This window comes from Erigeron canadensis, chromosome 3 (genome assembly GCF_010389155.1).
Source record: "Erigeron canadensis isolate Cc75 chromosome 3, C_canadensis_v1, whole genome shotgun sequence".
Taxonomy (NCBI): Eukaryota; Viridiplantae; Streptophyta; class Magnoliopsida; order Asterales; family Asteraceae; genus Erigeron; species Erigeron canadensis.
In genome coordinates this window covers 5211681-5224764 of record NC_057763.1, presented here as the reverse complement: position 1 = coordinate 5224764, position 13084 = coordinate 5211681, and the positions used below count along the sequence as shown (strand labels likewise).

Here is a 13084-nt window from a genome sequence, read left to right as displayed (position 1 = left end):
GAAGGTTGACAAGACACCATATGAATTATGACAAAATGTCCCTAATCTGTCTTACTTAAGAGTCTGGGGATGTAAGGCACTTGTGAAGCGCAATACGCCTGACAAACTTGAACCCAAAACTGCTAAGTGCATCTTTGTCGGATACCCTAAGGAAACGATGGGTTACGACTTCTATGATCCCGTCAAAAACACTGTTCGCGTTGCTCAATATGCTGAACTCTTTGAAAAGAAATTAGCTCAAGAGAACAGTGGGAGGGTTGTAGAACTTGATGAGACTCAAAAGAAAGATGTGTCACCCTCTAAAGCTCCTAGCAATCATCAACTTATGGGGGAAAATGTTCAAAGTGATGAACCTCAAGTCGATGATGATGAAGCGATTCCACTTCGTAGGTCCAAAAGGACAAGACATCATACTGACAGATTATGTGTGATGGTAGAAGAAAATGTTTTAGGAGATCTCGATGAGCCTCCGAATTTCAAAGTTGCATTATCAGATCCGGAATCTGACAAATGGCTTGAAGCTATGAAGGTGGAAATGAAATCCATGAAAGACAATCAAGTCTGGAGTTTGGTTGATCTTCCACGAAATGCTCAAACTGTTGGGTGTAAGTGGATCTTCAAGAAGAAGACGGACATGGATGGAAATGTACACACCTATAAAGCTCGTCTCGCGGCGAAAGGTTATACTCAACGTTTTGGTGTTGACTATGATGAGACCTTTTCTCCAATTGCGGACATCAGAGCTATTAGGATTCTCTAAGCCATAGCTGCGTACTATGACTTTGAGATATGGCAAATGGATGTTAAGACTGCCTTCTTAAATGGTTACTTGTATGAAGAAGTCTATATGGATCAACCTGAAGGTTTTATTGATCCAAAACATCCCAACAAAGTATGCAAGCTTCAAAGATCCATTTATGGACTAAAGCAAGCATCAAGAAATTGGAACAAGCGGTTTGATAAAGAAATCAAAAGGTTTGGTTTCATTCAAAATCCTGATGAGCCATGTGTTTATCGCAAAGCTAGTGGGAGTAATGTTACTTTCCTTATCTTATATGTTGATGACATATTGATCATAGGAAAACACATTCCAATGTTGCAAGATGTTAAATCCCATCTTGGAAAGTGTTTTGCCATGAAAGATTTAGGAGAAGTGGCATTTATTCTTGGAATCAAGATCTACTGAGATAGATCAAAGCGGTTGATTGGACTAAGTCAAAGTGCTTATATTGATAAGATCTTGAAGCGATTCAAGATGGAGAATTCTAAGCGTAGGTTTACACCTATGCAAGAAGGACTTAGTTTATCTGTCAAACATGGTGCTAATACACCTAATGAGGTGGAGCGTATGCAAAGAGTTCCTTATGCTTCGGCTGTGAGATCTATTATGTATGCGGTTAGATGCACTAGACTTGATGTGGCGTTCGCACAAAATATCGTTAGCCGATATCAACAGAATTCAGGTGAAAGTCACTGGACTGCTGTTAAGAACATTCTGAAGTACCTACGAGCTACTAAAGATATGTTTTTGGTGTATGGAGGAAATCCAGACTTAGAGCTCAAAGTGACCGGATACTGTGATGTTGGATTTCAAACTGATAGAGATGACACGAAGTCTCAGTCAGGATTCGTCTTCGTTCTTAACGGAGGTGCTGTGGATTGGAAAAGCAAGAAGCAAACCATAGTCGCCATGTCTGCAACAGAGTCTAAGTACATTGCCGCCTCAGAAGCCGCAATGGAAGCATTCTGGATGAGGAAATTCATTAGCGGGCTTGACGTGATCCCCTCGAGTGACTTACCCACTAATATGTACTGTGATAACACTGGTGCATTAATCATTGCCAACGAGCCCGGAGCTCAGTAAGGTGACAGACATTATGCTAGAAGATATCACTATGTTCGTGAGCAGATCGATCTAGGAGAGATCAAATTACTCAAAGTTCACACAGATTTTAACTTAGTTGATCCTTTCACAAAAGCTTTGGCTAGGCCCAAGCTTGAAAGGCATACCGATGGCATAGGACTTAAATTAGCTAGTTATTTCATGTAAATTTGTTGTTTCGGTATTTGGATAAGAGATGTTAAACAATTTATATTTTCCATAATGAAATAAAGTACTTGATATGTTTGATTTCATTTAATATTAATTGTATCCTATATTTGCATGTTTAATCCTTGAATATTTTATTAAATATTCTAAATTGTCGATTAATTATATAGGAATATAATTAAACTAAGACAAATCTGAGCGATTGGTTATATTCTTTGAATATATAATGGCTGGTCCCGCCAAACTCACATGGTATCCATATGATGCATATCGTACTACCCCACTAACGAATTTATCACTTTATGGATCGGCGTCATTAAGTGAAATTCGTAAATGGTTACTTTATTGATCCTTTGACTTGAGATACAAGCAGGTCAGCATGTATGGATTGCACTTACTTGATATAGTTCTAACTCTCCTGAATAAGGAAGTACGTAAAGGGCTATTTTCAGAAAGTGTAGTGAAGTATGATGACTGACACGTGTAGTCAATACAGGATTTGTTCCTCCAACTGATAGTTGCAGAATGATACTACTGGGCCCCTCATTAGGACTATTTAAGATGTTTACATGGCCATGTTCAAATGAATCCAGATGTGTCTCGATTATGTTTGGTAATCTTAAGTAGTGATGAAATGAGAAACATAATCATTAAATCATGAAATGACATTGATCCATATTCATGTTTAACACGGTATCTGAACAAAGGGATAATAAATGCCTCAACCATTTAAATATACTTTAAGAAACTATACTTAAATATTTCTGGGAGCATTTGCGTGTTGCAAGACGCTAACCAATGTTATCACCTTCATTTATTACGAGCTCAAGTGGGAGCTGTTAGTATATGATCACGTAAAATGAACGTATATCCGTAAATGATTTAAGCCTACGGGGTCACACAAAAAGACACGGTAACTCTATATTATTAATTAATATATTAAAGTAATATATTAAATAGTTTGATCACGAAATAATCAATTTAAATAAGTTAAAAGGTTAATTGTATTTAATAAATTAAAAAGAGGTTAAATGTGAAATAAGGAAATTAAAGTTGGGCTATAATTCCTTAATAGAGGGGGCCGAAAATTATCAAGGGTTTTGGCCTTGAGATTACTTGGTTACCAAGTATAAAACCCTAAAAATTAATCATATAAATAGAGGGTTAAGTTTAAGGGTTTTATTCATTCAATTCACACATTAATTCTCTCCTATCTTTCCTCTCTCTTGGCTTCGACCGAACCCCAAAGAAAAAGGGTTTTCGGGTTTTTGGTTGGTTCTATTATTAGGGATAAAAACAAAGGGTTGTTCGGTTCGTGATCGGGTAACTAGCATACGATATAAGAGGTGTCTAGTGTGCGATCGTAGAGGGATTTACTTCAAATCCTTTTAAAGTTCTTCACATTATCATCTACGTTAAAAGGTATTCATTAATCCTATTTCAAGGTTAATTATTTGATTACATGGTTTTATTTGCTTCCATTGCGTACTCGTGAATAATGATATTTAGTTATATATTTCAACAATAATGTCAAAGGAATCATTAAAGCGTGGCATAGAGAGGGGAAGGGCATAAACGTTTATAGTGAATGTTTGAACAGAATGTTGAGTTCAAATTTGGATCATCCAAAGCGACCAACCTGAAATCTCAGACATGTAAACTCCCTAAATTTACATATCCATTGGATCAAAATTGGAGTAATTCTATGCCATTTAAAGTCATAATTTTTAAGGGATTTACTGACTCCCCACAAATCTCTATTTTCAAAATACTTAGGAAAATCTAACTAGATTATAGTAGTTTGCTAACATTAAGTTGATTCTCTTCATACTGTGTATATGTAAGCTCAATTTCTTTTCAAACTAAACATGGATTGGTACACAAATGGCATAGCATAGCATAAAAATATGATTATGGCCTAACATAAAGCATAGCGTAGCATAAAACATATGACTATAGCCCGACATACATATCTAACTTCATTTGTTCCCAGGTTACTATTCTATGCATAACATGCCAACAAAATGGCTACATATGCAAACCCAAAACTTCATATATTTTTACAGACAACTTATTGAGGAATACAAATGCAGCCATCACATTATCAAAACTAATGAACCAATGCCTCTCCACTTTCCCAAACCACATATTTCGCCATTTTCTGATCAATATACAGACTACTTGTAAAGAAGCATACGGTACAATCTGCAGAAGCCAGACTTCTGAACCAGCAGCGACCGTGGGTCACTAGCAAAACTGAACAGTCACGAAAGAATATAAAATCTTTCGTTATACTACTTTCTCTTTACGTCTCTTATTTTTTCCAACAGATTAATAAAGAATACTATAATGCCATATAATGATGGATTGAACCCAACCTAACGATCATAACCCATAGCTACAACAGGCATCCTGACCTTATGCCCTCTGTCTCCTTTCAATAAAACCTCACCAAAACTGTAGGTCCCAGTTGTTGATCGAACTGTGAGGGTTACAGTGAATTTCTGTGATGCACCTGGTCCTATGGTCATGGCTGGAGGGCTTGTTTCAATGGCTATGGCTGGTGCCATTCTAGCAGTGATGGTGTAGGTCTCTTCTGCTTCGACATTTGTGACTGTTCGTGTGATGGTTTGAGTTCCTACTAGATGGGAAACTGTGATGGATGGAGAATTTAGATTGTATGGATGGCCAAGTGTGTAGTTGCAAGGCTGGTGCGTGTAGTTTCCTATCTCGTGAGAGTCAATCCCAGGTGTTGTGCACAAGAATCCCAAATAGTCTTCATAACCTACAAAAATAGATTAAATATAAGAGTTAATAGTTTATGCACACCTGAGGTTCAAGAATTCAGAAAAGACTGGGAACAAACCTGCATCAAACACAAGACCTGGATCTAAAGCGGCTCTGGGATTGACATGACCACTCCCGTAATCAAAAGGAGTCGCGGGGACGAAAGTCATAGTTTCAGAACCCGAATATTGTTCGGCCATAATAGGCCTCTCGCCTCGGTCAAGTGTAGTTGAAGTGGTCATCAAGGAAGACTTAATGGCAGCAGGACTCCAATGAGGATGCTTTTGCTTTATAAGAGCTGCTATCCCGGCTATATGAGGTGCAGCCATGCTAGTTCCGGAGATCATAGCAAAGTTTTCTCCTGTTCCAACCATAAAAAGAAACAATGGAAATCAGATAATAGGACGCAACATAATGTCTTGCGGAGTTGCGGGAAATAGTGTTTGTATCATAGGATGTGTTTGACAGTTCTCATCATCCAAGGATTAAAAAATGACCAGATATGCTTAAATTCCTCATAAGTATATCAAGCATTTACCTTGATAATTAGCCTCATCGGTTCCGTTAGGAGACCAGGAAGACCAAATTAAAGAACCCGGCGCTAGAATATCTGGTTTTAGAAGATCCGCATCTTGAAACTTATAATCTTTTATATTTGGGCCACGGGCAGAGAACAATGCCACCATTGGTGCTGACTTATAAAGTATAGGCTCCAAACCATCTCCAATGCTTCCTATTGCTTTAAAACTCTTCACTCGTCCAGTCCAATCCCTTGAGGTAGATACATTGTAATAATCTATCAGATCCTGTAATTACACATTAAAAAAAGAACATCAATTATACATCAGTACCATGTGTGTATATACATCCATAAAATGGTTCTTTATTAGTTATTAATTACCATTGAATTGCTAACATCCGTGATGAGAATCCCGGGTATGCCAACAGGTACGGGATCAAATTTTGTCCCCGGAGATGCATTTTCTACAGCAAGAACAAATCCGATTGCACCAAGGCTTTTTGCTGTTTGAGCAACCTTTCTAACTGATGCAGAACCGCTAACAAAATTAAAGGAATAACCACACAAAAGGATATTCCCTTTAACCATATTTCCATTCAAAACTTCAGGCCTTTGGCAGTCTGATGAACTAGATTTCACAGCTGATGAATCCAGCAGGACGTCATTAGCTGCAACCAAGGTGAACTTCTGATTTGGACTTGTAGAAGCTGCATTAAATGATCATATATCAGAGTAAGAACAAATAAACTAATAACCCAGAGGCCTATGGCCCGGTTGGTGCTAATGAGTCTCTAAAATGGTCAACCTTTTTTAAAATGTTACATTCATTTTAGTAAAGCATATATAAGACAAAACAATCACTAATTTGGTCAAAATCTATCTTGAGTCTACCTGGCCCAGCCTGTTTAGCCCTCTACCAAAAATTATGTATTTTAACCCTTACAAACACACCAGACGCCCAAATTTCCACCTCCGCCAACTACACAAGACTGAAATAATAAAACATACGTGATAGACCAATTCCAGCAAGGATCTTTCCATTTCCTAGAGTCAAATGGTTTTTGTACCGGCGATCATCAACAGCTGCAGCTACAGATACAATCCATGGACTGTAAGATACTATAGTTTTGGCTGCCGGGCCTCCATTTCCAGAAGCTTGTACAACAAAAACTCCAGCTTTAACAGCAGAGAGAAGTGTAGCATCAAACGGGTTTAAAAATGTGGTTTTTGCGGTGGCAGGCGGACTGTTAGGCCCAACTGAGAGATTCAAAATGTCAACGCCATCATAAACTGCCTGTTAAAACATATTATTAGATATAAAGACACATTTTTTGCAGCTTAATACAGATAAACAAAAATGAATACAAACCTGATCGATGGCAGCAACAACGTCAGCAACAAACCCTCCAAACATCCGGTAGAGTGCCTTGTAAACGGCAATTCTATTTGCACATGATCATTATTCACAATGTAAAAAACAATACCATATTATGATATAAGTTCCATCATTGAAATATAATTTTCAGAGGTTAAACTTCACCTTGCACGAGGAGCCATTCCACTTGCTTTTCCAAATTCATATCCTTGCACTTGCACAGGGATTCCATTATTTCCCGCAGCAATTGCAGCAGTGTGACTGAAACAATAATGACACTTAGAAGGCAGACAAATGCCAAAAGATGTATACAAGGGACAACTAAAATTCTAGTTTTGACTTTATAAGTCAAAGACTCAAAGTGCGGTACTATTTGTTAATCATGATACAAATAGTATATCATAACAATGGAATAGCAGATGATGCTTATATTTTTCAAAGCTTGATACTAAAGAATTGCCACCAAGATTAAAACTATGTATTTGCACAAACCTTCCATGCCCATCACCGTCAAGTGGAGAAGCAAAGTCAACTGAAGGATTAAAAGCGCCAGCTGCAGTGGCAGCTGCTGCAAAATGTTGTGCGCCAATAATCTTCCCGTTGCAAAAACTCTTCTTGGTATCAGGGTCAACTTCACATTTCCCTCTATACTTGGGAACTGGGCCATATGGTTCGCTAACTTGATTTTGAAAGCTTGGATGTTGTGGAGAAATACCCGAGTCCACAAAAGCGATAACAATTCCATCTCCAGCTCGGTCAAACCCACCTCCCGTGGGCCAAACTCCAGTGGGGAGTCCCAAAAATTGTGGGGTGTGTGTAGTGAGTCTCCTCACCTTCCAATCTTTATCCACGGATTTCACACCTGGGGCATGCCTAAGCAACTCTGCCTACTACGAATATTAAAATGTATAAGAAGAAATGAATTTGTAATACTATTTTGTTTATCAAGTTCCATATCTACCATTATCCTTTTGTTTCAAGTTTAACTCAGATAAAGGTAAGAAGTAAAGTGGACCTGTTCTGGAGAAATATGAACAGCAAAACCATTGATAAGATGCTTGTAGCTGTATAGCTTTTTGTAGTTTCCATCATCGAATAAAGTTTGAAGAATCGTGTTGTGTCTTTGCTCAAGATGACTTGAGTATGATGTAACCAAATCACTGATAATTAAAAAGTAAACGAAAGACATCAAACAATAACCATAGCTCTAACTAACTTACTTTCTAACGAATGTAATTTTTTGAAATATATACATAACTAATACTAGTAAAAAGTTGTTAAATATATTTTAGGAATTCTAACCTAGTGACATCAAGCTTCTCATCAGAATCTACGGCAGTGGCTTCAAAACCATCAACACCTCCTTTGTAACTTATTACTGGCTCTCCTTCTATGGTTACTATATAAACTTCTGATTTTCCATTTACTAAGAGACCGAGTAAAAAAATAACCGTAAAAACAGACTCAACGCTCCTCATCATCTTCTCCGATTACTTCCAAATTAAATGAAAAACTGCCAATTCACAAGAAAAGGAATACATCAGCACAAAGTAGAGTCATGACATAAAAAGAAACCAAACTACCTAAGTTTTAAATATCTGTCCATTAAAAAATAAACACTTGTATAAACCAAAGTCTAGCAAGTAAGTCCATATCTATATTCACTTAATCAAAATGCCTAAATGTTAGTCTATTAACTAACATACACACACATAAACACATCAAAAGGCTTAAATCATTAAGTAAATAGTTATTAAAAAAAAAAAAAAGTTGTAAAAAACAAAATGAAGGAAATGAATACCAGTGTGATACAATCTGCAGCACAAACTTTATCACTTACACCAAGTGATCAACCTGCATATCATACTTAAAACAGTCAAAAAAACACTACTATACAGAAAACCAAGTTCTTAATTATTAAGTCTATTAAGTAAAAAAAGAACGGGGCCTAAGACCCATTAAAGATCAAACAAAACCCATATCAAAAGTAGCAAACTTTATTCAAATTGATACAAAAATAAAAATAAAAATAAAAAATCTTGGTAATCACCTTTACTAAACTAGAACTTTATTTAAAGCAACTACATTACTAAATGATGATAACTGATAAGCTAAAGTAAAACAAAGTTTGGATCACTAGATAAAATGTGGCTAAATTTTCAAAAAAAAAGTAAGTTTAGTGAAAATGTGTGTTTTTTGTTTGTGTGTATGTGAGTGAGATAAAGAAAGTGGTTAGGGTTTTTACACTTTTTGGAAACATGGAAGAGAAGATGGAGTGGTTTGTTAAAAGTATTAATTAATTACATTAATAAATCAGGTTGGTTTATTGTCACACTACTATAAATACAAATTTGTAATGGTGGTCACTATTTTTTGCGTTATTGTTATTCGAGTGTTAGATATTGTCATTATCAATTAATAGTATCAATATCAAAGATTGGATTTTATTTAATTTAATTTGGAATGGAATAGAATAGAATGCAGTTAGATTTTGCCTCCCCCATAATTCATGGGTGGGTGTCTCGTGTATGTAGGGTACTTTTGGGTATGGATGTGACGGATTAATGTTTTAATCATGTAAACATTTTTGAAATTAAGTATTTTGTTAGCATTACACAAATTTTTTAAATGAATCTTACAAATATCGCAACTTTTCAAACAGTCGATCAAAGTTAAAGTCAAGAACAAAGATTATACGGATGGGTATCTACGAGTGAACCTTTACAATTTTTTTATTATTATTTAGTTTATTGTATATAACTAACCCGTTAAATTGAATAGTTAATGTAAAACTTTTACGTTGACCAATGAAAAATTTTTACATGACAGCTCATATGGTGTGTTACGTATACACTTTTATATTAATCGTTCAATTTAACGGGATAGTTATACACATTGAACAAAATGAAAGTTTCATTTATAAAATAAGAAAATTGTAAAAGTTACTTATACCCCAAATACCAACCCAAGAATATATATATATAGGGGTGGGTTATTTATATTACAAGCATTTAAAAAAGTACAAAAAGTACATGTCTATGTTAACTTATACATGCTTGTTCCTTCCATCTCCGACCACCACCACCATGATCATCTCCGACCACCACCATGATTCTCCGGCGACGGCGACCATCTCCGGCGACACTTACACATGTGTAACTACAACTTACACATGTGTAAATTAACTTTCCGGCGAGAATCAGGTTCGTTTTCGGGTGGATACGGTACGGGCCAGAGGCCCTCATCCGTTCTAAGCTGACCGTCAAGGGACGCATATGGGAATCGTATGGATTTGATGGGCGGCGATCCAAGAGATGATGACGGTTTGCTACAGTACGGGCGAAGCCCTTGATGTCGGCGCCGGCGCCGTGGTTGGGGTGGTCGGAGATGATGGTGGCTGGTGGTGATTGTCTCGCGAAGGAAAAAACCTAGAAATTTTAGACCCTAAAATGCTAAACAAAAAGTTGTACTTACACATGTGTAACTCTCGCCGGAGATGGTCGCCGTCGCCGGAGGATCGTGATGGTGGTCGGAGATGATCATGGTGGTGGTGGTGGTGGTCGGAGATGGAAGGAAGAAGGAAGAAATTGGAGGAAATACCTTGTACTTTTTGTACTTTTTTAAACCCTTGTAATAAAAATAATTTTCCTCTATATATATATGAGAAAAGTGAATATAAGGTTGTTCGGCGTCTAATCTTAGATGTGGAATCCCTCACATACAAATTTTTTAATATTTTTTTATCAATGATTAAATGTTTGGCCCCCATGATATTTATAGATTAAAAAAACAATATGTGAGTTTTCCATATCTAATCTTAGATACCTAACAACCTTATATTCTTATCCCCATATATATATATATATATATATATAATTATTAAAACAGTAGGAAACCGAGTCTTCTAAAGCATTATTCAAACTCAAAGTTATTCTAAAAAATTGCCACGTAAGATTTATGTTACGTGGCGTCTCCATAAATTTTCCACAATATTTATATGTGAAAAAGAAGAAAATATATTTATTTCATTATTTAGATTCAATTTTATAAGGTAAGTATACTCTTTCATTATATTAAAAAAAAAAATTGCCATACACATTATTGTTTCCCATCGATCAACTAGCACAAAGTTTATTTTGTATACTAATGCATAAAACAATAAATTTTGTCATCATTTTCTTCAATAAAATGTTTACCAAAGTTTCTAACGAAAATTTCATACAGGACCATTTAATGTTTTGATGTTTATGTGAGCTCTTTTAATAATATTAATATTTTAATATCATATATAAAACTCGTTTGTTACGTGATTCATAATTTATTTATTTTCCTCTAAGTGAATTTTGAGTAAATTCGGGTTGCACAACTACAAGAAAAGAAGGTTTACTATTTCAAATTCTTATGGATTTAGTATTTTAGTTTGAAACTTTTTATGAGGGTGGTTGTTTGTTTGATAAGGGGGAAGGGAGTCATGCTTTCCAATTTTCCATCCCTCCTAATTTCCACCAATCAATTACCTCCAACTCAATTTTCATTTTCATCACTCCCAACCATCCCTCCCAACTATTTTTAATGGCATTCATGACTTTCCCATCCCTCCCAAATTTTTTTTTTCTTTTTCATTTAATTTAATCAAACACTTTCTTTTTGAATAAAAACTTAAATTATTTCATTCAAATTAAACTAAACATTACATAAACATAAATTAAAAAGTACATAAATTTAAATTCTAAATTTCTAAAATGAAGACAACTAAATCAAACTCGCAACTGATGGTGGCTGCATCGCTGGATCTTCAAGGAATGATATGTCTAAAGCCGATACATGCGTCGTGAGATCGTATCGGAGCCGATGATGCACGTTCTCGTCCATTATCTCCCAGTTTGCTTCCGGGTTATAAACTCTTGGCACCGGTGGATCCATAATATGAACCGGTGATATCGCCCGCCCGTTGTCTTTGATGATCATGTTGTGAAGTATAGTACACGCAGCGACGACTTTTTTGATCTTCTCCTTTGTCCATAGCCGGAGGGGACGGTTCAAGATCTTCCATTTTCCCTTGAGAACACCAAAGGCTCGCTCAACATCCTTTTTTGCAGCCTCTTGTAGTCTTTTAAATTTCTTTTCATCTTGTTCCACTTGATGAGGATAAGCTTTAACAAACGCATCCCACCTAGGATAGATTCCACCGGTAAGGTAGTAACCGCGCTTGTACTCATGTCCATTTACGCTAAATGAACTGTCTGGCGCGGATCCATTACACTCGTTTTGAAACAACGGCGACTGCTGCAAAACATTGACATCGTTGTTCGATCCAGCGAGACCGAAAAACGAATGCCAAATCCACAAGTCATAAGAAGCAACACACTCAATTATAATAGTAGGTACCTTGTGATCACCCCTCGTGTATTGCCCCTTTAAGTGTTTAGGGCACATCCTCCATTCGATGTGTGTACAATCAAGACTACCAAGCATTCCTGGAATGTGGTGTCTTTCTTTTTGAGCTTGTGTGATGAGAGCCAAGTCATGAGATGTAGGCCTACGTAAGAACTCCTTTTGATACAAATCGACCACCGCATCACAAAAGTACTCCATGCTCTCACGTGAAGTTCTAGCAGCCATACATAAATACTCGTCATACGTGTCTGAAGGTTCACCCGTAGACAGTTGTTTGATCGCCGATGTGCACTTTTGAAGAGCGGTGCAACTTTTTTTACCCCGTGCGTCGTACCCCTCTTAAAAGTAACTAAATTTGGCTTCAATATCACCAACAATCTTCAAAAACAACCTCTTGCTCATGCGAAAACGATGACGAAAAAATGGTTCGTCAAACTTTGAGTCTTCAACGAAGTAGTCACGCATTAGTATGGCGTGAGCTTCTTCCCGGTCTCGATCGATATACCTACGAGTGTCGGTAGAGGTGTCGGTATCTTCAAGCTCGGCGTACACTTGGTTAAAGAACTCAAAAGTACTCCCCGTAGACGATTCGTCTAACTCCGGGGGAACACAGAATGAAGAAGATGAGGAAGAGGAATCCATTTTTTAGTAATGTGGAGATTTTGTGGGTGAAAATGTGAAGATATGTTTTTTGTTTGGTGATTTTTTGGTTAAAAATGATGTGTATTTATAGATAAAGAGGTAGGGAATTTTTTTTTTTTAATTAGGTCGCAACGGTCAAAATATGCTCCTGGCCCCACCTCGTACGCTCCCCCACAACGGTCGGATTCTTCATGCCTCGGCTGGCTTTTATGCCGCTCACCTCCATGCCGCTGCCATGCCGGATTGTTGGCGGCGGTGTTCCCTCGGCGGCATGGCATGCCGTTGGGGATGCCGCTTGCCACTCCCTTCCCCC

General features: G+C 37.0%; 2 protein-coding genes across 2 annotated transcripts; both read right to left on the bottom strand.

The window, feature by feature from the left end:
• Positions 1-3923: 3923 nt before the first annotated feature.
• On the bottom strand, positions 3924-8931 carry LOC122591146 (subtilisin-like protease SBT2.6). The gene is made up of 12 exons (XM_043763363.1): positions 8783-8931; positions 8534-8586; positions 8035-8245; positions 7748-7892; positions 7225-7619; positions 6898-6993; positions 6727-6799; positions 6366-6651; positions 5739-6064; positions 5376-5643; positions 4917-5198; positions 3924-4835 (listed from the first exon to the last, which is right to left on the bottom strand). The coding sequence occupies exons 3-12, from the start codon at positions 8211-8213 to the stop codon at positions 4429-4431; spliced, it is 2457 nt and encodes an 818-aa protein (XP_043619298.1). The 5' UTR covers positions 8214-8245; positions 8534-8586; positions 8783-8931; the 3' UTR covers positions 3924-4428.
• A 2553-nt stretch (positions 8932-11484) lies between these two features.
• LOC122591412 (protein ANTAGONIST OF LIKE HETEROCHROMATIN PROTEIN 1-like) lies at positions 11485-12354 on the bottom strand. Its single transcript, XM_043763683.1, has one exon. It carries the CDS (start codon positions 12352-12354, stop codon positions 11485-11487), a length of 870 nt encoding a protein of 289 aa, XP_043619618.1.
• Positions 12355-13084: the final 730 nt, after the last annotated feature.